Source organism: Stegostoma tigrinum, chromosome 8, assembly GCF_030684315.1.
Source record: "Stegostoma tigrinum isolate sSteTig4 chromosome 8, sSteTig4.hap1, whole genome shotgun sequence".
NCBI classification, from domain to species: Eukaryota; Metazoa; Chordata; class Chondrichthyes; order Orectolobiformes; family Stegostomatidae; genus Stegostoma; species Stegostoma tigrinum.
The window spans coordinates 15891977-15914649 of NC_081361.1; the positions used below are offsets into that span (position 1 = coordinate 15891977).

General features: G+C 43.2%; 2 protein-coding genes across 5 annotated transcripts in view; one reads left to right on the plus strand and one right to left on the minus strand.

Moving 5' to 3' along the window:
• astn1 (astrotactin 1) overlaps window positions 1–4465 on the minus strand; it is a 1971124-nt gene extending 1966659 nt beyond the window's left edge. Inside the window, exon 1 of the mRNA XM_048538653.2 lies at window positions 3911–4465. Within this exon, the coding sequence (XP_048394610.1) occupies window positions 3911–4244 (334 nt within the window). The 5' untranslated portion in view covers window positions 4245–4465. The remainder of the gene's footprint in view (window positions 1–3910) is intronic.
• Window positions 4466–4790: 325 nt separating this feature from the next.
• LOC125456597 (BMP/retinoic acid-inducible neural-specific protein 3-like) overlaps window positions 4791–22673 on the plus strand; it is a 160388-nt gene continuing 142505 nt past the window's right edge. The window contains exons 1-2 of one of the 4 annotated variants that reach the window (XM_048539863.2): window positions 4791–4953; window positions 9971–10253. In XM_048539863.2, the coding sequence (XP_048395820.1) occupies window positions 10021–10253 (233 nt within the window). In that variant the 5' untranslated portion in view covers window positions 4791–4953; window positions 9971–10020. Of the gene's footprint in view, window positions 4954–7043; window positions 7803–8103; window positions 8334–9970; window positions 10254–22673 lie in introns of those variants that run through there. The other 3 variants (XM_048539864.2, XM_048539862.2, XM_048539865.2) reach the window with 3 other exon arrangements.

The window sequence follows — 22673 nt, forward strand, 5'->3', positions numbered from 1 at the left end:
AAATTCTAAAATATTGGTGATGCCTTTATCCTTGTGTTTTCTTTAAGTTTCAGAAATAACTTTATGTTAATGCACTTTTCACATAATCCTACAATGTCAAAACAATTTTAAATAAGCCGTAATACTCATTGCTTCATCAATAGTTATTGTTTGACTTCACACTGCTAATGTTGTAAAACAGTTCAATTTCAGTAGTTCCACACAGGAATTTCAGCGGTGCATTCTAATGTTACATTACAAGAGTACGACACCAAACAATCTGGAAAAAAATTGCTCACTCAACCATCATTTAAAGTGATATTTAATACTAGTTGCAATGTGATATATCAGAGTATACATTTTGGTAAGTTGCAATCAACAGTTGAAACAGTTTCGTACACTTGGAGTGAATTTTAAGTGATTCTTTTTGCCATTTGACCTGGAGATTAAATTACTCTTTAAATTCATTCAGTGATATGTGTTTACACATGTAGTTAGTAGGTCTTTTTTGCCATTAATATACTGCTATGGTGCTATGTGTTTTTTGTTCATGTTATTATTTGTAGTTGATCACAGGCCCATATGTAGGAGAAAGGATTATCAAGAGTGGACCTTAGAGTCAAGTTGAATTTGAAAGACGCATGACTCTATACAATACACCATTATAGTGTCATCCAATAATTTATTCTTGATCTTTAATAGTAATTTTAAAACTATTCATTATCTTAAAATCACTTAAGTGTCGAAACAGGCCCTTTGGCTCAACAAGTCCACACTGGCACACAGAGCATCCCATCCAGACCTACACCCCTAATCTACACTTCCCTGAACACTGCGAGCAATTTAGCATGGCCAATCCACCAAGCCTGCACATCTTTGGAGTGTGGGAGGAAACTGGAGCACCTGGAGGAAACCCATGCAGACACAGTGAGAATGTGCCAACTCCACACAGACAGTTACCTGATGGAGGAACAAAATCCAGTCCCTGGTGCTGTGAAGCAGCAGTGCTAACCACCGAGTCACTGTGCCACCCCACTGTCAGCTGATAATGGGATGAATGACTTTGGCAGAATTATAATGTTTCTGTGTATGTATATATACAGTATATATTCAGTAAACATGGTGCTCTGCAATAGTCTAAGCAAATTCTATTCTGCTAATTGATTATTAAATGTAAAGTGGATTTAAAAATTACATTTCAAAAATTCCTATTTAGGACAACAATTATCCTCTGTAGTTACATTAGTGGGCAGCTCAAATCAATACACTTGAAATATACAAACCAATCCGTATCTAAGTAAATTGTGTATTACAACTAACCTGCCAATATAAAGCATAGGAACATAATTTCTGAATCATTATAAATAGCTTATAGTAGCCTGATTAACTTGCATTTATATGGAGCTTTTCAGAACTTCAAGATATCCCAGAGTACTGGCAGGCCAACAAAATACTTTTAAACTGTTGTCACTTTTGTAATGGTGGAAACGTAGTCACCAACTTGCATGCAGAAAAGTCCCACAAACAGCAATGGCCAAATGAATGTTTCAGTGATTTTTGCTCACACCAAAATACAGCAACTAGTACTCAACTTTGGAGAAATCATCTCATGTTTATCTACTATGTTGACCCAACCCTGTGCTCACATTCCAACTAAAACTCAAAAGCATGTTCTAAGCTTTCTGGAATCTTCAGAGTCTGAAGCTTGTTCCATCAAGCATCATGGATGCTCAATTTATTTGCCAGAAAGAGGCTGTACATTTGGGCTGTGACAGATTGTAGAAAGCGCTGAAGTTGGCTGGGGATCTTCAATGCGGTCCTTTTTCTAGCAGGAACAGGCACACTGTACATGTCCAATGCAACATATTTTTGTTACTCCTTGCAAGAAGCACAATAGGGATTTCTATAAGTTAGTGCAAATTGAACACCAAATTAACAGTACAGCATGCGTGAATGTAGGATGATGAAAGCAAAGTTTGAGGAAGGCAAATGTGAATGCTTTGTTCATTTTTAATGATGAGCCTGTTTAGACTATATTAACAGGCCTCTGGAAACATTGTTAGTAGTTAACCTGGAACCTGTATGCAGTATTGTAAATCTGGTCCATCCCATTTAGACCATTGTACAAACATTTATGCAATAATCCAGGTAACTGCAATTGGTAGATAAGTGATTGCCAAAACTGATTATTTTCAAGCTCAAGTTCAACAGGTGTCGCATAAATATCTGGTTTTCTTATTGATATTTTTGAATTTGCTTCTGGGGATTGTGGGTGACCCAGTGGAATGAATGGTTCAAAGTAAAGTTAAAGGCCACCTAATGTTGTCTCCTCTGGCCACTCACTGCAAAGCAGTTGTGTGAAATAAATGCTCATGCCTTTAAACCAGTGCTTGATCATTGAACTGTAGCATAAAATTGTCCATAATTTGGTGTTGATTTGCAAACCCACTTAGCAGGGTCACAGTCTCATTGGTATGAGAATGAAGAACTCTTACACTCTGTTATGTTTGTTATAAACCAATACGTCTTAATAACTCTGCAAGTTCCTCAAACCCTCCGAGAACTCAACCTTCATCAAATTCTGGCCACTTGTGCATTCTGGATTTAATTCAGGTCTCCATTGGTGGTTGAGTCTTCATTTAGCTCAGCCCTAAACTTTGGAATTGTTTCCAAACCACTTCATCACGAATTCCCGTTCCTCCTTTAAGAAGCTCCTTAAATTCAACTTTATTGAGCAAGTTTTTCCTCACCTGTTGTAATGTTTCATCCATCAGTTGTGTCAAATTTTGTCTGTTATTACAGCTATAGAGCACCTTGGGGTTTTTTTTACCACATTATAGTCACTATTTAAATAGAAGTTGGAAGCCCCCTTGAGACACATGGTAGTCTCTTAACCTCTAGTATCCTAAAACCCAGTTTCGAATCCCACCTGCTCCACGGATTTGTCATATCATCACTGGTCGCTTAGAGGTATCTACAAATGCAAGTTGGTGTTTATGCATTGAGTAGTTGAACTTGCTGGACTATTATTTGTGTCCATTGCTTTAAACTCAGGTTCAGAATGGCTCCACACTCCAGTAGGAGGAACTTGCCATGTCCACAATTTCAGCAAATTAGCGGGTGTGTGTGTGTTGCTAATATGTGGAAGTGCACAGACTATCAAGTAGCTGGGTGTTACGTCATATAAATTGTCAATATACACAGCGTGTCATACACAGGAGCTTTCGCAAGCTCGAAGGGCCAAATAAACAGAAGCCCCTCTGAATCCTGTTATTTCTCAACGAAACAACAGCAACCCGGCTCCAATGAAGCAAAATGAATTCATTTTCATTGTGTTTTTTTCCCACCTCCCACTCTGTTTATTTCCCAACATTGCGAATTCTGGTATCGCTGTGTATGAATATCATTGGAGCAGACCGAATGGATGGCGAGAACCCCTTGAGAAAGTTGCCTCTCGTCACTCCTCCATCTGATTCCAGACGTCCTCTGTCAATCCGTAAAGTGAAAGCATTGAGCAAGCGCTATGGACTTCGAGAGCTGGGGGAGGGTAAGACTGTTCCTTCCAGCCCAGAGTTGAAACCTGTGGTTCAGAGGCCAGACTAGGTAGAACCTTTGAGGAACGCGGAGTCTGCCCTGTTCCATCACTCAACATATATCCCTGTGCAGCACCCCCAAACCCCCTTGCCATGAACAGGAAAGCACTTAATGCCTGAGAGATACACACACAGGGAAATAAATAAATAACAGAAAAATAACAATGGCAACCTCGCCTGATCTATGCCAGAAGAGCAAGGGTAGACAGGGATATAACATGCTGTCTCCTACACAGACCTCAGCGTCTCTCTCTCACACAGTCACACGCACGCACACAGTTTGTTGGGGGGGGGGGGGGGGGTCCTGAAACCAGTCAGAAGGCAAAGCTCACACTCACCCAGGACGAAGTAAGGCAGCTCGGTGTTCTCCAGGTCATCGACCACGACCACCTCGCCGGGGAAGTCGTTTCTGACCGAGAAGAGGAGTTTGGGCTCGGCGGACAACGGCGTGTGGATGCTCAGGTCGTTCTCCCGCAGGAAAGGCAGCGCCGACACGCTCACCGTCTTCAGTTTGCACTCGCCGTCCTTGGCAGGCAGCTCCCCGTCCCCGGCGTCGAGGCCGGAGGCTAGCACGGCCCATAGCATGGCCCCCAACATCAGCAACAACAGCGGCAGCCGTGCTACTGGTACCATCATAATCCCAGCACAGCACCCCCTTCCTGTCCCTCCCATCCTTCTCCGAATAAAACAGCAAAATATCACTGTGCTGCCTTCCCAGCCTCACACATACAGATTGCAAAACAAAAATAAGGGCTCAGCCAGCAGTCGGCTTGTTAAAAGGAGGATGGGGCAGGGGGTGGGTTGAGTTGGGGAGGGGTGTTGGAGGGGAGCTAACTGCGCACTGACAACTTGGGAGCAAGCCGAGACTGCAACTCCATTCAAATACTCCACGGCAGGACCCACGGCTGGAGTGAACAAGGTGGGGGGGGGGGGGGGGGGAGGGTTGGCACTAGCTCTGGCATTGATCCCTCCTCCTGCCTTTGAAACCTATCCCTCTCTCCCCACCACCACCTCCCCTCTTCCAAACTGGAAGTGATCCCGGATTTTTTTTATATAAAGGACAGGGAGAAATAAAGATTCAAGCCTCGTTTGTTTAATCCCAATCGGTATTCTTTTTCTCATGTATATGTGTGTGTGTGTGTGTGTATGGTCGTCTTATTTTCTGCGCAGTTCCCATGGAAGGAGGGAGGGGACAATCCACGTGTAAAAAGGGAGAGGCACTCAGTGGTAGAGAGAGAGAAAGGGAGGGGGATGGAAGTCAGCTTGTGATTTGGAGAGTAGACCATCTCTGAGCTGAGGAGAAGATCCCAGCTCTCTACTCTCCTTGGGGAACTCTGGACCTTCTGGACAAACTGAACATCCTCGTCCGCTTCGACCCCTGGTAAGTGACAGCCCTGTTTCTGAGAACCCTCACCCTCACCCACATCTCTTTACTCGCCCACCACCAGCACCTTAGCCTTCTGCTGACCCCCCGAGCCATTTCCTTCCAACAACCAACCCCCCGCCCCGACCTTTCCCACCAAGCTCAGGTGGAGCCCGGGTAGAGAGAGAGAAAAGCTAAGCTCACCTGCAGTGAGGCAAGAGTCAAACCTCTCTCCCGCCCCATCTCCTCCACTCGTGTATGTACCTGGCTGGTTCGGTTTCGCATCAATACTTGTGCCATCAAGTGGATCATCCCTCCCAAGCACAGGCGTTACAGGCTAGGTATTAATATTGAATATGATTTCCCCTGAAATCAGTGAGATAAATTGACGATTTAACATTCTGCTGAGTGTTTGGTTCTGAGTAAACTGGGTGAGAGAACTACGTAGATTCCTTCATATTCATGCGTTGTGTTAGCATGTTTCATTGCGATTAATGAATACGCTAAGTGGAAGTCTCCTCAACTATTATTCTTCCAGCACAGGTCCGGATACTGCGTGGAAAGCGGTCCCTTCTCCTCTCCCGCTGCCCCGGCGTTACTTCCACTCTGGCAGATTGAGAGAGCGCACGTCCTTGACTCTGAATTCCATCAGATTCAGGGAAGACCAAGCCCTCTGGATGTACTTCGGACGTTCATTCTCCTCCTTCATATCCTAGCAGCATTCCCGATTCCCCAGCACGCACACACACAGCCACACACACACACACACACACACACACACACACAATCTCCCGGGATTCAGAGTGGGATAATATTCTGAAACTTTCTGCTGTTGGAGGTTTCGGGGAGCGTCGTGGGTAAGGGGATTGCATGGGGAGGGAGGTGCGTGAGGGGGCGTGAGGGATGAATGATCCATTCAGAGGTGGAGTGAGGTGGGTATGGTCTATCCTATTCCCCACCATCCTTTCCCTGGAACAGCCCCCGGTCTGTGCTGTCTGAGGAAGGTATTCTAATACTGGGGGATGTTGGCGGCTGGGAATAAAGTGGTTCCTTTCTGGACAATGTCCAGAAGTTGAATTGTGACTAAACTGAGGGAGCGAGCAGCAATCGTCCAAATAATGCTGTCCCATTCAGCACGTCCATTCCCTCTGATACGTACATTATACAGTGGCATGAGGAGGGCTATATGGCGAGAGTAGTCGTTCTGGATACGACTGGGCCAGGCACAGAGATAGATAGATAGATAGACAGACAGACAGACAGACAGATAGATAGACAGACAGACAGATTGATAGATAGATAGATAGACAGACATAGATAGACAGATAGGTAGATAGATAGATAGATAGATAGATAGATAGAAGGATGGAGGTAAGCGGGTGATTCCGTCCCCGGAAAGGTGGCTGAGTGACAGGTAGAGGACAGGTTTGTACAGCCTGCTACCGAAGCGCTCTCTCTCCCTCTCCCCACCCCAGGGTGGGGTGAGCTGCTGCGTGGGCTTTGCCGGTATTTTAACCCCAAAACCTGACAAGTAGAGCGGGCCAGAGAAAGGAGGTGGCCGGAGCGTTTCACCCGCTCTCCCCGCCGATCCGCTCGCCCGTGTCTCCCGGTGCTCCCAGCTGAAGCAGGTGAGCTGTCCGCCGCAGCCTGTGCTGAAATGGAGCACCCGGAGAATGGAGGGAGCAGGCGGCGGTACGCCACGGTGGGGAGGGAAGGGTGGACACAGCCCCGGGGTCAGGAGCCGATTTGAAGGAACGAGAAGGGGCAGAATCAACTAACGTCAGGTCATCTACATAACTTCACTGAGCTGAGTAACAAGCCCGGACTCAAAAGCACTTCACGTTCCAATTTGGATTCAATTCTGTCTGCTAACTGGCGTTAATTTCTTTGGATTACACGAAGCCACGTATCTTTTCTTTTCTCTTTTAAATTGTTATTGTCATATTCTCTACGTTTGCTTGTTTTTATTCCTTCTGTCAAACGCAAAGGTTGGAGCTGTTTGATTGCAGCACCAATTAACTGTTTGTGCGGTGGGTCGATTTGAAACAGCGGTGCCTATGAGGAAATCATTGGATGGGAGGCTGAGAGATCCGATAGGCAGCATGTAAGGAGGCTGGTTTCTCAGTGACGCTCACTCTCCCCCGCCACCCCTCTCCTCTCCTCCTGCCCAACACCACCCTCCCAAACATCGAGCACCCCCACCCCTCCCCTTGGGTTTATAAATGCAGAGTTCGGAGCTCTATCTGCATTTGGTCGCTCCGCTTTCTGGTCACACAGAGCCAGGCGAGGAGCGCCCGGGGAATCTAGGAGGGGATTTTATTTTTATCTTGAGCAAACCGAGCAGCAAACCGAGCGACGTGGGGCAAAGGGTGACCCGACAGACAACATGTGACCAGTGGGTGGGAGAGAACGGATGGACTTCCTCTCCGGAATCTTTAATTCTCGGGGCATCTGTCACCCGTCTTCAAAGGAGCCCGTGCGAGCCACTTGGGCTCACGTTTTGGATGGGGGGACCAAACCCAGCCGGTCGCTAGTCCGTCCCCAGGATACAGACCCTCTCCACGGAAGTGAATGATCCTAGTTGTGGCTTTGTCCCAATGGGCTCCTCGAAGTAAGCGTGGGAAAGGGATCGTGGTGAACGTTACTTGCCTTTATCCACCCCATCCCAGTCCAGCCACATCTGCCTTTTCTCTCTCTCTGTCTTTCACTCTCTCTCTCTCTGGATGTGCGTCCTGCCCCAGGAAGGCTTTGTAAGATGACTTGCGCCGGCTTGCCCAGCCGGCGGTTGAGAGGTTCACTTTGCACAGTCGGGAGACCAGATCGGAGTGCCATGGGTCCACCAGCCTTCGAGAGACTGTGTCAGAAAGGTCAGTGCTGTCGGGTTCGTCAAGGGGACGTGCCGCCTTGCCGCTCCTCGATTTGGGAACTGCGAAGGCGGGGAGGGATGTCGGCAACTTGCAATCCCTCTGCTTTCTTCCCCAGACTAGCCCTCCGCACACCCCACTCCCTCCACACACCACCGCCCCCCCCACAACACCACCACCCCCCCAACCTTCCTGTCCATCCCCTGCCCAATTCCCAGCTACTCGCTTTCAAGAGCCCGAGAAGGGCTGCCAAGTTCAGGATTGGCAGCAGTTTTGTCGCTGGTTCCCTCAGCTCGGAGAAGTAATGCAACGCCTTGGGACTAATTTGGGATCTCAGCACACCAGAGTCAAACCGGAGGGGCGGCTGATTAACCCTTCGAAGACCGCGTTCGTCTCTGTGCGATCTCCTTGAAGACAGTCTGCGCCCGACGTGCAGGGGAATGGGAGAGGAGAAGAAGTTAAAGATTTGTTTTAACTAATTCCACCGTCTCTTTCTGTGGAAACAGCTAGGAATTACCTCTAAGCGCATTTAAGGTCAAAGGCAAAGTCGCTTTTTGCTAAAATTCTGTCACATTAAATGTCGGTTGTTTCAATGTGATAATAAGTACAGCAAACACGTTTATTAAAACAGTGCTCAAGCATGGTTTCCCTTATTAATTGTTGTGTGCCTGTGCCTCAGACATATCACTGCAGTATCAAATGTGTTTGTGCCTGCGTGTATACGTATCTACCTGTGTGTATATCTGCGGCTGTGCGTGTGCCTAGGTATGAGCCTCTGTAACTGTCTTTCAGTTTATTCCTTTTTGTCAGTTCAGTGTGGTCATTGACATAAGGATGTACTTGCCAGTGTTTGGGAGGAGGAAAGCTTTCTTTTTCCCTGAGATTCTGCATCTATCAGTCCTAGCTGTCAAAATACTGGTGTCTATCTGGTGTGTGCAGCTGTTTGTTTTTAAAAAAAATGTCAGCGCCTGACTGCGTATTTGCCTGTTTGTGTGTGTGCGTGTGGTTTCTTGAGATTTTACTCAAGCCCATAATGTGTGGATGTGGGTTAAAGCTGTTTGTCTACCTCCTTGAATACTTGTCTACGTCTACAACAAAACCGAGAGAATTACCTTATTTAACTTGGTGTTCCGTCGTGTGTGTATGTACACCTGGTTGTCCAGCTAAGATCTGTGCCTCTGTGTCAGTATATTGCGTTTCAGTAGATCCTTGTCTCTCTGTATGTGTATTTGTGTTCAGATACAGTAACCTTTCTGGCTATATTTCATGTTTCAACACAGCCCTTTTTCTGTGTGTACATCTGGTTCTAATCTATTTGAATACATTCTGGGTGTGTGTTTGTGTTTTATATTGACTGCAGTCTGGGTGTATGTTTGACTGTGTCGGTGTGGAGTACATTCTGTGTGTGTTTGCGTTTTATGTTGAGTGGATTCTTTGTGTATGTTTGGCTGTGTTTTATATTGAGTTTTAGATTGTACGTGTTTTACTGTGTTTTGTGATTAACATATCCTGGGTATGTGTTCCACTGTATTATGCGTAGTCTATTATGAACGTATGTTTGGCTGTGTTCTGTGCCCTTATATTCTGGATGTGAGTTTGGCTGTGTTTTATGTTGAGTATAGTTCATGTGTGTGTTTGGGTGCATTTTATGTTAAGCATATTGTGTGTGTGTTCGGCTGTGTCTGTGAGGAGTATATTCTGAGTGTGAGTTTGGCAATGTCCGCATGGCGTGTACTCTGGCTGTGTGCTTGGTTGTGATTTGTATTGAGCAGATCTGATTATTTGTCAGGCTGTGTTTTGCCAATGTGTCTCTGTGAGTGTGTATACTGACCTGCCTGACTCTGGAGAGGTCACGGGGCACGATATAATCGCCCCACTCCCGTCCTCTATACCCTGACAAATCCATTCTGCACCATTCCGTTTTTGCTCTGTGTCACGGTTCCTTTCCTGGACATCAAACTTTTCCCCTGTTCCGAAGAAAAGTCACCCGACTGGAAACGTTAACTCTTGCTTTCTCTCCTTACAGATGCTGCCAGATCTGCTGAGTTTCGCCAGCAAATGCTGGTTTTGTTTCAGCTCTTCCCCTCCCCTGCTCGGAGAGATTTGATGTTTTTTTTCAAAAAAAAGAGGATGTCCTTGTTCTTAATGTATTTCTTTTTAAACTGGAACAGGTCTTGGGAGAGTGCAAGGAGAATGAAGAGGAAGAGTCCCAGATGGAAGGATGAACTGGCGGCTTGTTGATCTCGTCTCCTTGCTGTTCCTATGGGACAGGCTGGCTTTAACCCTTCACTGCTGGGCACTTCTGGTACTTTCCTGCCATCACCAACACCAGCATGCCACCAGCCCTCTCGACTGGCTGCTCTCAGACAAGGGACCTTTCCACCGCGCTCGGGATTATTCCAATTTCCTAGACAGATACCGCCAGGGATTTACTACCAGATATAAAATCTACAGGTAAGAGTGGCCCGGGCGGACGTGCTGCGCTAGAGCTTCAACAAAACAAAAAAAGCTAAAACGCTACGAGTACTTACCAAGCCAGATAGCATCTGTAGAGAGGAAACCAGCGTTGAGGGTGACAGCTAGAGCTTTGAATCTGTTTCAAGTTTGTTTATTTTAGACTTTTTTATTGCTAATTTTGTTTCTGTTTAAAGTGTACCTTTAAGACCCGTCCAGGGCGCCTGTAAATCCGTTCTAAAGAGCCATCCGTCCCTAGCGAAACCATCAATGATGCCAGGTACTTGAAAAGTGGCGTGTGTGTTTTCCTTTTAAAAGTCGGGCTATGAAGGCTCATCTTTATTCGGTTCCAACGCTCAGCTCCGCGTGCTCACGACTCCCCCTGATGAGGGGATTGGGATCTGCAGTCCCTACGCCGCCAAAGGGGCTCGTTGCTTAATCACATCCACACATTATATACATATAGCTGCCGACTGTGCAGATTCAAGAAGAGGCTAAAAAAAATCCTCGTTTGCGTTACAGACCTGTGGGGACAGGAGGCGTTCCTCCGGTGGTCGTTATCTGGAGTAGATAACGCAAGGATGAACCACTAACAGCAGTGCGGTTGAAAATTATAACTGACGACTGCACTCTCTCTCTCTCTATATATATATACATATATATATATATTCACACAGCTTCACTGGAACTATCACATTCCAGTTCTTAATTGTAAATTACCGGAATAAATCTGCAGCAGTGACTCCTATTTCCTTCAGCCAAACGTACATTTTTAATGTACAAATATATGACTGGTTTCAAAAAGTGCTGGTAGCATCTAATGATACAGGAAAAGATTGAGGATGTGTGTAAAATTCACAGAATGTAGAATGTGATAAACACTTTGGCCTGATTTGAGGCCATAATTGAAACCCTGGATTTAGTTTTAAATTGAGTTTCGCTCTTCCGGCTTGTTGAATTTGACGCCAGTCCGTAACTGCCGTATGTCTGTAATGTCCACCTGTCCAACCAATTTCAGCCTACAGCCCTCTGCCAGGTAGCTGTTATCTTGAACTTCCAGCATCTGAATACCTGTATTATAGATTCCAGCTGACGCCCTGCTCTAGGCACATGTTCACCTCCAAACACAAAGTATCTAGTTCCTCCCATTAGACTGGATCCTGCTTTAAACTCAGGTAGCCTGACGACCTGACTCTAATCAATCTCTTGTTGTTGGCAATGGCTTACCTCATGTTCTGCAATGTTCCAGCCATGATATGCAGGATTTTAACCATACCATAAGATTGCATTTTCTTTGTAGTTTCTCAAAAAATGCTCCAAACAAGTTACTTTTTATTTCATTCTTGATATAATTACTTTGCCAGTTACATGTTTTACAGGCAATAAGTATCAAACGCTATGATTATTGGTAATTAATATATGTCCTAACAGTTCTTTCACAGCATCATTGCACTTCCAAAGATAAAGTTTTCTGATAATCTGATAATATTCATAATGGCAGGTACATTAAACCATTCATCCTAAAGTGAAACTTTATTTGATTTGATCAGTCCTGCTTAATGCTGTGATCTAATTGTTGTCATTCCTGCTGCAACCTGCTGGTTACTTAATAGTTAAAGAGTCTTGCAGGTTGGCAATTGAGGATTTCTAATGTTCTGACTCTTGGTCAAATCATAACAGCGTGAAATGGCTGCATTATCTTTCTCCTTATTATAACGTCCAAGTATAGTATTCCACATCCCTATTTTCCTCGAGAGTATAGGGCAGAAATTTTCAGCCATAAAGCGGTCTCACTGGATGAGAATACAGGTTGCAGATAAGACAGAAAAATAACCCTAATTCTGCAGCACTTAACAATTTCTGACCTAACGTTCAATCAAAACCACATGATTAGATTCAACTCTATAACTTAATTAGGCCTCAAGTGTCCATTATCATTCTAACATGCATAAGCTATCTATGCACCTCAATTAGATACCAGTCAACAATTTTACTTTTAGACATCCAGCTACTTAATCCTATTTGTCTATTGATCAAAAGTTTTATAGTTTGGATTTATCTATCGTGCTTGAGGGATTTTACATTGAATGTCACAATTCAAAGTGTTACTTCCCGCTGGTTCTTCTGGCTTTGATTACTTGCCCTCTCTCAAGGACATGAATTGGGGATTCATGACATGCTGTGGATCCCAAACTATCTGTGAGCAATTTAGCAGTAACACTTACTTTCAAAAAGTGCCTTTTACTTCAGGAAAGGCAAATAGTCCTGTGGAGCTTAACAGAGGAATAATGACAACAATTAGACATATCGACAAAGGGAGAGACATTAGATTAGATCAGATTAGATTCCCTACAGTGTGGAACAGGCCCTTCAGCCCAGCAAGTCCACACCACCCCTTGCAGCATCCCACCCAAACCCATCCCCCTTTAACCCACCCCTGAACACTACAGGAAATTTATCATGGCCAATCCACCTAGCCTGCGCATCTTTCGACTGTGGGAGGAAACCAGAGCACCCGGAGGAAACCCGCACAGACATGGGGAGAATGTGCAAACTCCGCACAGACAGTTGCCCGAGGCTGGAATCGAACCAGGGTCTCTGGTGCTGTGAGGCTGCAGTGCTAACTACTGAGCCACCGTGCCACCCCAAAGGTCAACTGAATGTGTGGTCAAAAAACTGGGCTGCGAGGGAAGACTTAACAGAGAACTGGGAGATGAAAAGGAATTTATAGAGTGTGTGGCCCTAGTTTGCATTAGCTGAAAGCATAGTCTCTAATTCAGAGGTGAAATGAGGAGCATACGTATCAGTTAAAATAAAATGCATTAGAAATACTCAGTAGATGTGGCAGCATTTGTAGAGAATGAAACATAGTTAACATTTCAGATTAAATGACCTTTCATCAGATGGAGTTGCAGACCTGAACCATTTCTCTCCACAGGTGCTTCCAGACCTGCAAAATATTTCTGGATTTTTTCCATCTTAATTTCACACTTCCAGCATCTGCACTATTTTATTTCGATACTTGTAGGATGTTAACTGATTTAAATATTGTTCTCATGAGCTCATCTGAGCTCTTCAAGAAGCAGATCCTGCTTCACTCCATCCATTACTTGCATCCATTATTGTCTTTAAATTTGGGTTTGAGCATTTATTATAATGAGTTACAGTTCAATGTGGAATTTACAAAGGTCTAGTTTTGCAGTCAGCGGTTAAGAGATGGTGATTACTCCTGACCTCGTGGTGTGAGGTATTGTTGGTATTTCATGAGAGCAGAAACAAAATCTAACATGGAAAAGCTATTTAACGGTTTCCTTTTGTAGAGTCTCTCAAATTTTATCGATGGATTTATTTCTAATTACTCATTAAACATCTCAGAAGGCAAAGCTCATGTCCAAATGTGACCCAAATCTTCAACATATGTTTGCAATTCCCAAGGTTATCAGTTGGACATTTTAATGCATTCTTCAAATCTGACTGACTGAATTCCAGAGATAAATTTTCACAGTCCAAGTGGCATTATGTCCCAGAGAGCTTCGCCATCAATAGAACCACTTGTACTTTTAAATTACAAACATTGTCTTGGGAAACCATCTATCTTGCACTATTTGGAAAGAATTAAGGAATAAATCTGTATATTTCATAAATGTGCCATTTTATGACACAAAAATAATTCTATGGCTCTCTAGATGCATTTGTAAATATTTGTTTAGATTATGCCTCTGCAAAGAACTTTGATTTACTCTGAAGTTTTGTTTTACAAATGCATGTTGCTGTTCATTTGTATCTGTGGCCAACTCACTGCTGCAACTAGTTCCCCTGACATCAACGACAATGTTATGTCATTTGAAATATTTAAATCACTTTACATTGTTTCCAACAACATACCAGGGTTTTGATTTGCTAATCCTCATGTTCAATCTCTTTTTGTTGATGCTAATTTTTAGAGAAGCTTTTCTTAAATCATCCAAAGGACATGGGCATCATTTCTCATCTCAAAAGCATTTGTGAAGGTGGTGTTTACTGTTTTTTTGAATCACAGCATTCTATGTGATGTAGATGCATCAAGGGAGTGAGTTCCCTGATTTTGACGAAGTAATGGAATTTTGGTAGAGTTCCCAGTCAGAATAGTATATAACTTCAAAGAAAGTTAAAGATGCTGTTCTTCCCATTCCTCTGCTATCCCTGACCTTCTGTGAAGTAGAAGTTGTAGGTTTGGAAGATGTTATTGAAGATTTTTGGTGCATTGCTGCAATGCAACTTGTAGGCGGTGCAAAATGCTCCACTGTACATCATTGGTAGAGGGAGTGAATACAAAATGGATCAGATGGGATACCAATCTTGCAGCCTGCTTTGCCAGTGGCCTTAAGCTTCTGGAGTGTGTTCTTTGAGGTATTTATTGAAGAATAATCATTTTTATTCAGCTAATCAATTAAGTAGTTGTTTGTATTTAATTTTTATATGTTGATGTACATTTATCTTCCATTTTAACAATATCTTCTGTAGGTAATGAAAGGTAGTATGTTTTATATATAGCATGCTATTGAAACTTTTTTTTAGACTCAATTAATTAAGGTCAAATATAAGGTACAAAGTGAAATGGCTAGTAGATTTAGAAAAGTTATTGCACAGCAGGATCAGCCAGGTAGATGGATGACTGTCAGGAAAGGTAAAACGGTAGTTCAAAGTCTCCAGTGGCTATTCCTCTGTCAAATAGATATTCAGTTTTTGGAACAGTTGAAGGGGACAGTCTCTCGAGACAAATGAAAGGGCCAGTAGTTATTGGACACTTGTAATGATTTCTATGTCAGGCAGCATTCAACAAGATTTAACAGAATTATTGTTATTGGGGAATCTCCTGTCAGGATCATAGACAGGCAATTCTATGGCGATGATTGTAAATTTAGGATGTTTTATTGCTTTCCCAGTGCTAGCGTTAAGGGCATTTCTAAGTGTTTGAAGCATATGGTTAAAGGTGAGATTGAGAAGCCAGAAATTATGGCACACAATAGGAAAAAGATTAAAGCAGTACAAACTGAATTTGAGAGCCTAGGCAGAAGATTAAAAATTAAAGCCTAAAAATTAAAGCCTGGGTTACTCCTAAAGCCAAACTCAAACGAGGGAAAGAACAAATGGTTAAAGGAGATAAATCAATAGCTGAAGAGCTGGTGTATTGTTCAGGGATAATGGGAACTGCAGATGCTGGAGAATCTGAGATAATAAAGTGTGAAGCTGGATGAACACAGCAGGACAAGTAGCATCTTAGGAGCACAAAAGCGGACGTTTTGGGCCTAGACCCTTCATCAGAAAATGGGGCTGGGGAGAGGGTTCTGAAATAAATAAGGATAGAGGAGGAGATGGATCGAAGGTGGATAGAGGAAAAGTAGGTGGAGAGGAGACAGACAAGTTAAAGGGTTAGGGATGGAGCCTTTAGAGGTGAGTATCGGTGGGGAGGTAGGGAGGGGATAGGTCAGTCCGGGGAGGACGGACAGGTCAAGGGGGCAGGATGAGGTTAGTAGGTAGGAAATGGAGGTGCGGCTTGAGGTGGGAGAAGCGGATAGGTGAGAGGAAGAACAGGTTAGGGAGGCGGGGACGAGCTGGGCTGGTTTTGGGATGCAGTGGGGGGAGGCGAGATTTTGAAGCTTGTGAAATCCACATTCATGTTATTGGGCTGCAGGGTTCCCAAGTGGAATATGAGTTGCTGTTCCTGCAACCTTTGGGTGGCATCGTTGTGGCACTGCAGGAGGCCCAGGATGGACATGCCATCTAAGGAATGCGAGGAGGAATTGAAATGGTTCGCAAATGGGAGGTGCAGTTGTTTATTGCGAGCCAAGCGTAGGTGTTCTGCAAAGCGGTCCTCAAGCCTCCGCTTGGTTTCCCCAATGTAGAGGAAGCCACAATGTGTTCAGTGGATGCAGTATACCACATTAGCAGATGTGGAAAGTCATCTTGGGGCCTGGGATGTGGGTGAGGGAGGAGGTGTGGGGGCAAGTGTAGCACTTTCTGAGGTTGCAGGAGAAAGTGCCGGGTGTGGTGGGGCTGGACGGGAGTGTGGAGTGGACAAAGGAGTCCTGGAGAGTGTGGTCTCTCCAAAAGGTGGACAAGGGTGAGCTGGAAAAATGTCTTTGGTGGTGGGGTCAGATTGTAGATGGCAGAAGTGTCGAAGGATGATGCATTGTATCTGGAGTTTGGTGGGGTGGTATGTGAGGATGAGGGGTTTCTCTGTTGGCGCTTATCGCGGGGACGGGGTGTGAGGGATGAGTTGTGGGAAATGTGGGAGACATGGTTGAGGGCATTCTGGATCAGTGTGGGGGAGATGTTGCGGTCCTTGAAGAACAAGGACATCTGGGATATACGTGAGTTGAATGCTTCATCCTGGGAGCAGATGCAGTGGAGGCGAAGGAATTGGGAATAGGGGATCGAATTTTTGCAGTAAGGTGGGTGGGAGGAGGTATATTCTAGGTAGCTGTGGGAGTCGGTGGGCTTGAAATGGACATTGGTTTGTAGGTGGTTGCCTGAGATGGAGACAGAGATGCCCAGAAAGGTGAGGGATGTGTTGGAGATGGTCCAGGTGACCTTGAGGTTGGGGTGGAAGGTGTTGGTGAAGTAGATGAATTGTTCAAGTTCCTCTTGGGAGCATGAGGTGGTGCCAATACATTCATCAATGTAACGGAGGAAGAGGTGGGGTTGAGGGCCAGTAACTCTGAACAACTAAATTTCAATGCAAGTGGTATTACAGGTAAGGCTGATATTTTCAGGGCATGTTTCAGGACATGGGATTGGGATGTCATAGCTATTACTGAAACTTGGCTGAGAGATGGACAAGATAGGCAGCTCAACGTTCCTAGTTTTAGATGTGATAAGAAGGATAGAAAAATAGGCAAGAAAGGAGGGGTGGCATTTTTGATTAAGGAATACACACTGCTCTTACTAGGGAAGATATTTCTGAAAAAGCATCCAATAAAAAAATATGGGTTGAAATTACAAGTAAAAAAGAAAAGATCACTTTGATGAGATTTTCCAAAGAGGCCCCGCAATAGTAAGAGAGAAATTGAGAAACAAATCTGTAGGGATATCTCCGAAATATCCCAGCATAATAAGGTTGTAATATTAGGGGATTTTAATTTTCCAAACATTGAATGAAACTACCAAGCTGTTAAAGGTTTGGATGGTGAAGAATTTGTCAAATGTGCTCAAGAATATTTTCTTCATCAATATATGGATGCTCCTACTTGAAAAGGAGCAAAACTAGACCTGCTTTTGAGCAATAAAGCAGGGCAAGGTGACTAAAGTAAAAATGGGAGAACAGTTTGTATCTAGCAATCATAATTCTTATTGTTTCAAAATAGCTATGGAAAAGGATAAGTCTCCCATAAAAGTTAAAGTTTTTAATTGCAGTAAGGCAAATTTTCATGGTATGAGACAAAACATTTCAAGTGTTGATTGGAATGGACTGCTATCAGGTAAAAGGATGTCTAACAAGTTATCTCTAACAAGTAGGAGGTGGTCAGGAGTGTGATGGCAAGAGTTTAGAGACATTTTATTCCTGTTAGAGTGAAGGGTAAGGCTGGTAAGATTAATGAACAATAGATAAATAAAGATATTGAGGTTCTCGTCAGGAATAAAAGAGAATTTATTTTTCGATATAGACAGCTTGATTCAATTGAATTTCTCAATCAATGCAAAGAGTACTGGGCATTCTTAAGACAGAAATCAGGAAAGCAAAGAGGGGATATGAGATAGCTTTGGCAGATAAGGCCAAGAATAACCCAAAGGGATTCTATAAATACATTAAGAGCAAGAGGGTACCAGGAGAGAGGGTTGGGCCTTTTAAAGATCAAGGATGCTGCCTTTGTGTCAAACCCTGGAAATGGGAGCGATACCAAATAAATATTTCACATCAGTTTTATTTTTCTGTGGAGCAAAAACAAAAGGAGTCTAGACAAGGAAGAGAAATAAACTTTGATGTTTTAAAAACAGTTCACTTTACAGAAGAGGAAGTTCATGAGATCTTAAAGAATATAAAAGTGGATAAATCTCCAGGACCTGATCTAATCCACCCCAGAATGTCGTGGGAGATAGGGGAGGAAATTATGGTATCCCTTGCAAAAACATAGGCCTCATCTATAGTTATGGGTGAGGTGCCCGATGACTGGAGGGTGGTTAATGTTGTAACTTCGTTTAAGAAAGGTTGTCAGTAGAAACCAGGGAACTATAAACCTGTGAGCCAGACATTTGTTGTGGGTAATTTCTTGGAGGTGATTATAAAGGTTGGGATTTATAGACATTTAGAGAGGCAAAAATTGATTAGGGATGGTCAGCATGGTTTTGTGCATGGGAAATCATATCTCACAAATTTGAGTTTTTTGAGGAAGATACCAAAAAGGCTGATGATGGCAGAGCAGTAGACATTGTTTATTTAGATTTTAGTAAAACCTTTGATAAGGTTCCGCATGGTAGACTAATTAATAAAGTTAGGTCACATCGGATTCAGTGTGAGCTTGTCAATTGGGTACATAATTGGCTTAATGGCAGGAGCAGAAAATAATGGTGGAGGGTTCCTTTTCACATTTGAAGCCTGCGATCAGCAATGTTCCACAGGGATCGGTTCTAGGTCTTCTTTTGTTTGTCACTTATATAAATGATTTGGATGAGAATATTAGAAAGTAGGTTTGGAAATGTTGTGGATGACACCAAAATTGGTGGCATTGTAGACAACAAAGGAGGTTTTCTAAGATTACAAAGGGGTTTTGATCAAATGGGCCAAAGGGCTGAAAAATGGCAGAAGAAGTTCAATCTGGATAAACGCGAGGTATTGCGTTTTGGTACAACAAACAATGGTATGAGTTATTCAATTAATGGTAGGACCTATGTTGTAGAACAAAGGGATCTAGGGGTGCAGGTACATAATTCTTTAAAATTTGCATCATATATAGACACGATGGTTAAAAAGGCATTTAGCATATTTGCCTTCATTGCTCAGTCCTTTCAGTGTTGGGGCATTATGTTGAGGTTGTACAGGACATTGGTGAGGCCTCTTCTGGAGTACTGAGCCCAGTTCTGATCACCCAGTTCCAGGAAGGAGATTATCTAGCTGGAGATGATTCAGAAGAGGTTTACCGGGATGTTGCTGGGTATGGAAGTTTTGAGTAATATGGAAAGTCTGGATAAGCCGGAACTTCTTTCACAAAAGTGTAGGAGATTGTTAGAAGTTTACAAAATAATGAGAGGCATGGATTGAGTTGATGGTAGGTGCCTTTTCCAGAAGAAGGGGAATATCAAGGCTAGGGGAGAGATTTTTAAGGTGAGAGAAGAGAGATTTAAAAAGACATTTGAGGTAAATTTTTTACACAAAGGGTAGTTCGCGTGTGGAATGAACTTCCTGAGGAAGTGGTGGATGCGGGTACAATTACAACATTTAAAAAACATTTGGATGGATATATCAATAGGAAAGGTTTAGAGGGACATAGGTCAGGGGCAGGCAGGTGGGACCAGTTTCGTTTGGGATTATGTTCAGCATGGACTGTTTGGACTGAAGGGTCTGTTTTTGTGCTGTATGATTCTATGACTCTATGAGAGCTCTTGGAGCAGCACCCATTCAGGCACTGGGCAGTCTTCTGTCACAGTCCTAACTTTAAGGAGGCACCAGATGAGTTTTTCACAGCAAAATCTCCAGCCTCAGACTCCTCTTCTAGTTACTATATTGATGTAGTTGGTCCAGTTCATTTTCTGGTCAATGGTAATCTCCAGGTTGTTGATAGTGGATGATTCAGCAATAGTAATGCCATTCAATGTCAAGTGGCATTAGTTGGAAATTCTCTTGCTCGAGATGGTCATTGCCTGAATTGTGAAGTTCAAATGTTACTTACCACTTATCGGCTCAAGCCTGAATGTTGTCCAGGACATGTTACATTTGGACGTAGACTGCTTCAGTTCTCAGGGTGTTGTGAATGGGATTGAACAATGTGCAGTCATCAGCAAACATCTCTACTTCTGAACTAATGATGAAAGATTAAGCAAAGAAAAATGTCCTTCTCAAGTTATGTCTTCACAAAAGAAGACACAAATAATATCCCAATAGTATAGGGAACCAATAGTATAGGGAAGGAGAAATGGATGAAGTTAATATGAATAAGGAAATATCATTGGGGAAACTAATGGGGATTATGGGCAGATAAATTCTCAGGGCCTAATAAGCTTCATCCCAGAGAAGTAAAGGAAGCGGCCCTCAAAATAGAAGATTCATTAGTGGTCATCCTTCAAAATTCTATAGACTCTGGTGTAGTTCCTATGGATTGGAAAGAAGTTAATGTAATCCTACTATTTAAGAGAGGCAGAGATAAAACAACAAATTACAGATCAGTTAGCTAGATATCAGTCATTGAGAAAAATGCTCAAGTCCATTTTTAAAGATATGCTCCCACAGCAAGTTGTAGATAGTGAAAATATCTGAGAAAGTCAGCGTGGATTTGAAAAGGAAGAGTTGTGTTTGGGAAATCTGCTGGAATGTTTTGGGGATGTAACAAGTAGAATGGATAACAGGGGAGCCAGTGGATGTTGTTCACTTGGATTTTCAGAAGGCCTCAGATGACATCCCGTGTAAGAGAATAGCAGGAATTTAAAGCACATGAGATTGGCGACAAAGTAGTGTACTGACATTGATTGAGAACTGGGTTGACAGACAAGAAGCAAAAAGTATGAGTGGTAGGCAGTGATGAGTTGAGCGCCACAGAGATCAGTGCTTGGACCTCAAGTTTCACAATATGGCCAAAATATTTGGCTGATGAAGCAATGTGTCCTATCTCCAAGTTTGTAGATGACACAAAGTTGGGAGGGAGGGCATTATTTGAGAAGGAAAGCCGAGAAGCTTCATTGTAACTTGGATAAGTTCAGATGCAGTATAATGTGGACAAATGTGAGATTATCGACTTTTGTAGCAGAAACAGGCAGATGGATTATTATCTGAATGGTGATAGCTTGGAAAAGGGGGTTGTGCGACCAGACCTGGGTGTCCTTGTGCTTGTTTTTTGCTGCAAGTAAGCATACAGGTGCAGCAGGCAGTGAAGAAGGCAGATGGAATGTTGGTCTTCATAGCAAGAGGATTGGTGTACAGGAGCAGAGGTGTCTTGCTGCAACTGTACAGGGAGATTGATAAGACCATACATGGAGCATCGTATGCAGTTTTTGTTTCCTTATCTGAAGATGGATACTCTGGCCATGGAAGGAGTGCAAAGAAGATTTACTAGACTGATTATTGGAATGCATGGACTGATGTACAGGGAGAGGCTGGATTGTTTAGGATAATATTCACTTGTGTTTAGAAGAATGAGAAGAGATATCATAGAAGCTTACAATATTCTAACAGGATTAGATATGGTAGATGCAAGAAGGAAATTGAGGATGGCCGGGGAGTCCAGAACCAGAAGTCACAGGCTAAGGATAAAAGGTAGGCCATTTAAGACAGAAATGAAGAGAAATTTCTTCACCCACAGTGTGGTGAGCCTTTGAATTCCCTGCTACAGAAAACTGTTGAGGCCAAGTCATTGAAGACTTTCAAGAAAGAGGTAGAAAAAGTTCATAGGATTAACGAGCTCAAAGGATATGGGGAGAAAGTAGGAACAAGGTACTGAGTTGAATGATCAGCCATGATCACATTGGGTAGTGGAGTAGGCATGAAGGGTCAAACAGCCCATTTCTGTTTCTAAACTCTACATTTCAAAACTGTTTGGCAGTGTTCGTTTTGGCAAATAATACTTTTCTATGAGTTCCTGTTTCCATTTGCTGGGTGGACTGTAGGTTTACATTTTCTATTGATTTTCTAACTCAGACTAAGATTTTTTTTTGAATTTTTTATCATGCACCAAAGCCTTTTGAATATAATATTCCTGCAGTCATTTGTCTGATTGCACGGAGCATGAATATTATTGAAAAGATTATCGTTGTCAAAGATTTTCATCTTGTGCCAAATGAGGACAAATGCCAGAAATCCAAATTTCATGTAATCACAACAATGTGTAATATGAAAGAAGAGGGTGCTGCTAAGTTGGCGCCAACTCTGATTGGTCAAGGCATTGCCATGGAAAAAACCACAGAAATGAGCTGTATCACACCATTGCTACGCAGCATCTATGCGAGAGGTATTCTTCAGAGACAGGATGTTACCACCATCTCTGTCTGCCTCATTGTTACACGGTGTTGTACTTGAGTCTCAGTGCTATTGAGATGCCAGGTGCATGCCCCAGCCACCAATGCAATTAGTTGATCAAATCAAACATCAGTTGTTCACATTGGCAGAGAATTAAACAGTGTTCAAAAACTCTGAACAAAATGGCTCCTGTTTGATGTAATTCCACTGTTGGTTAGCACTTGCTAAGCAATCCTGTGTTGAAAAAAAGACACATTCTGACAAAGCATCTTGCCAGG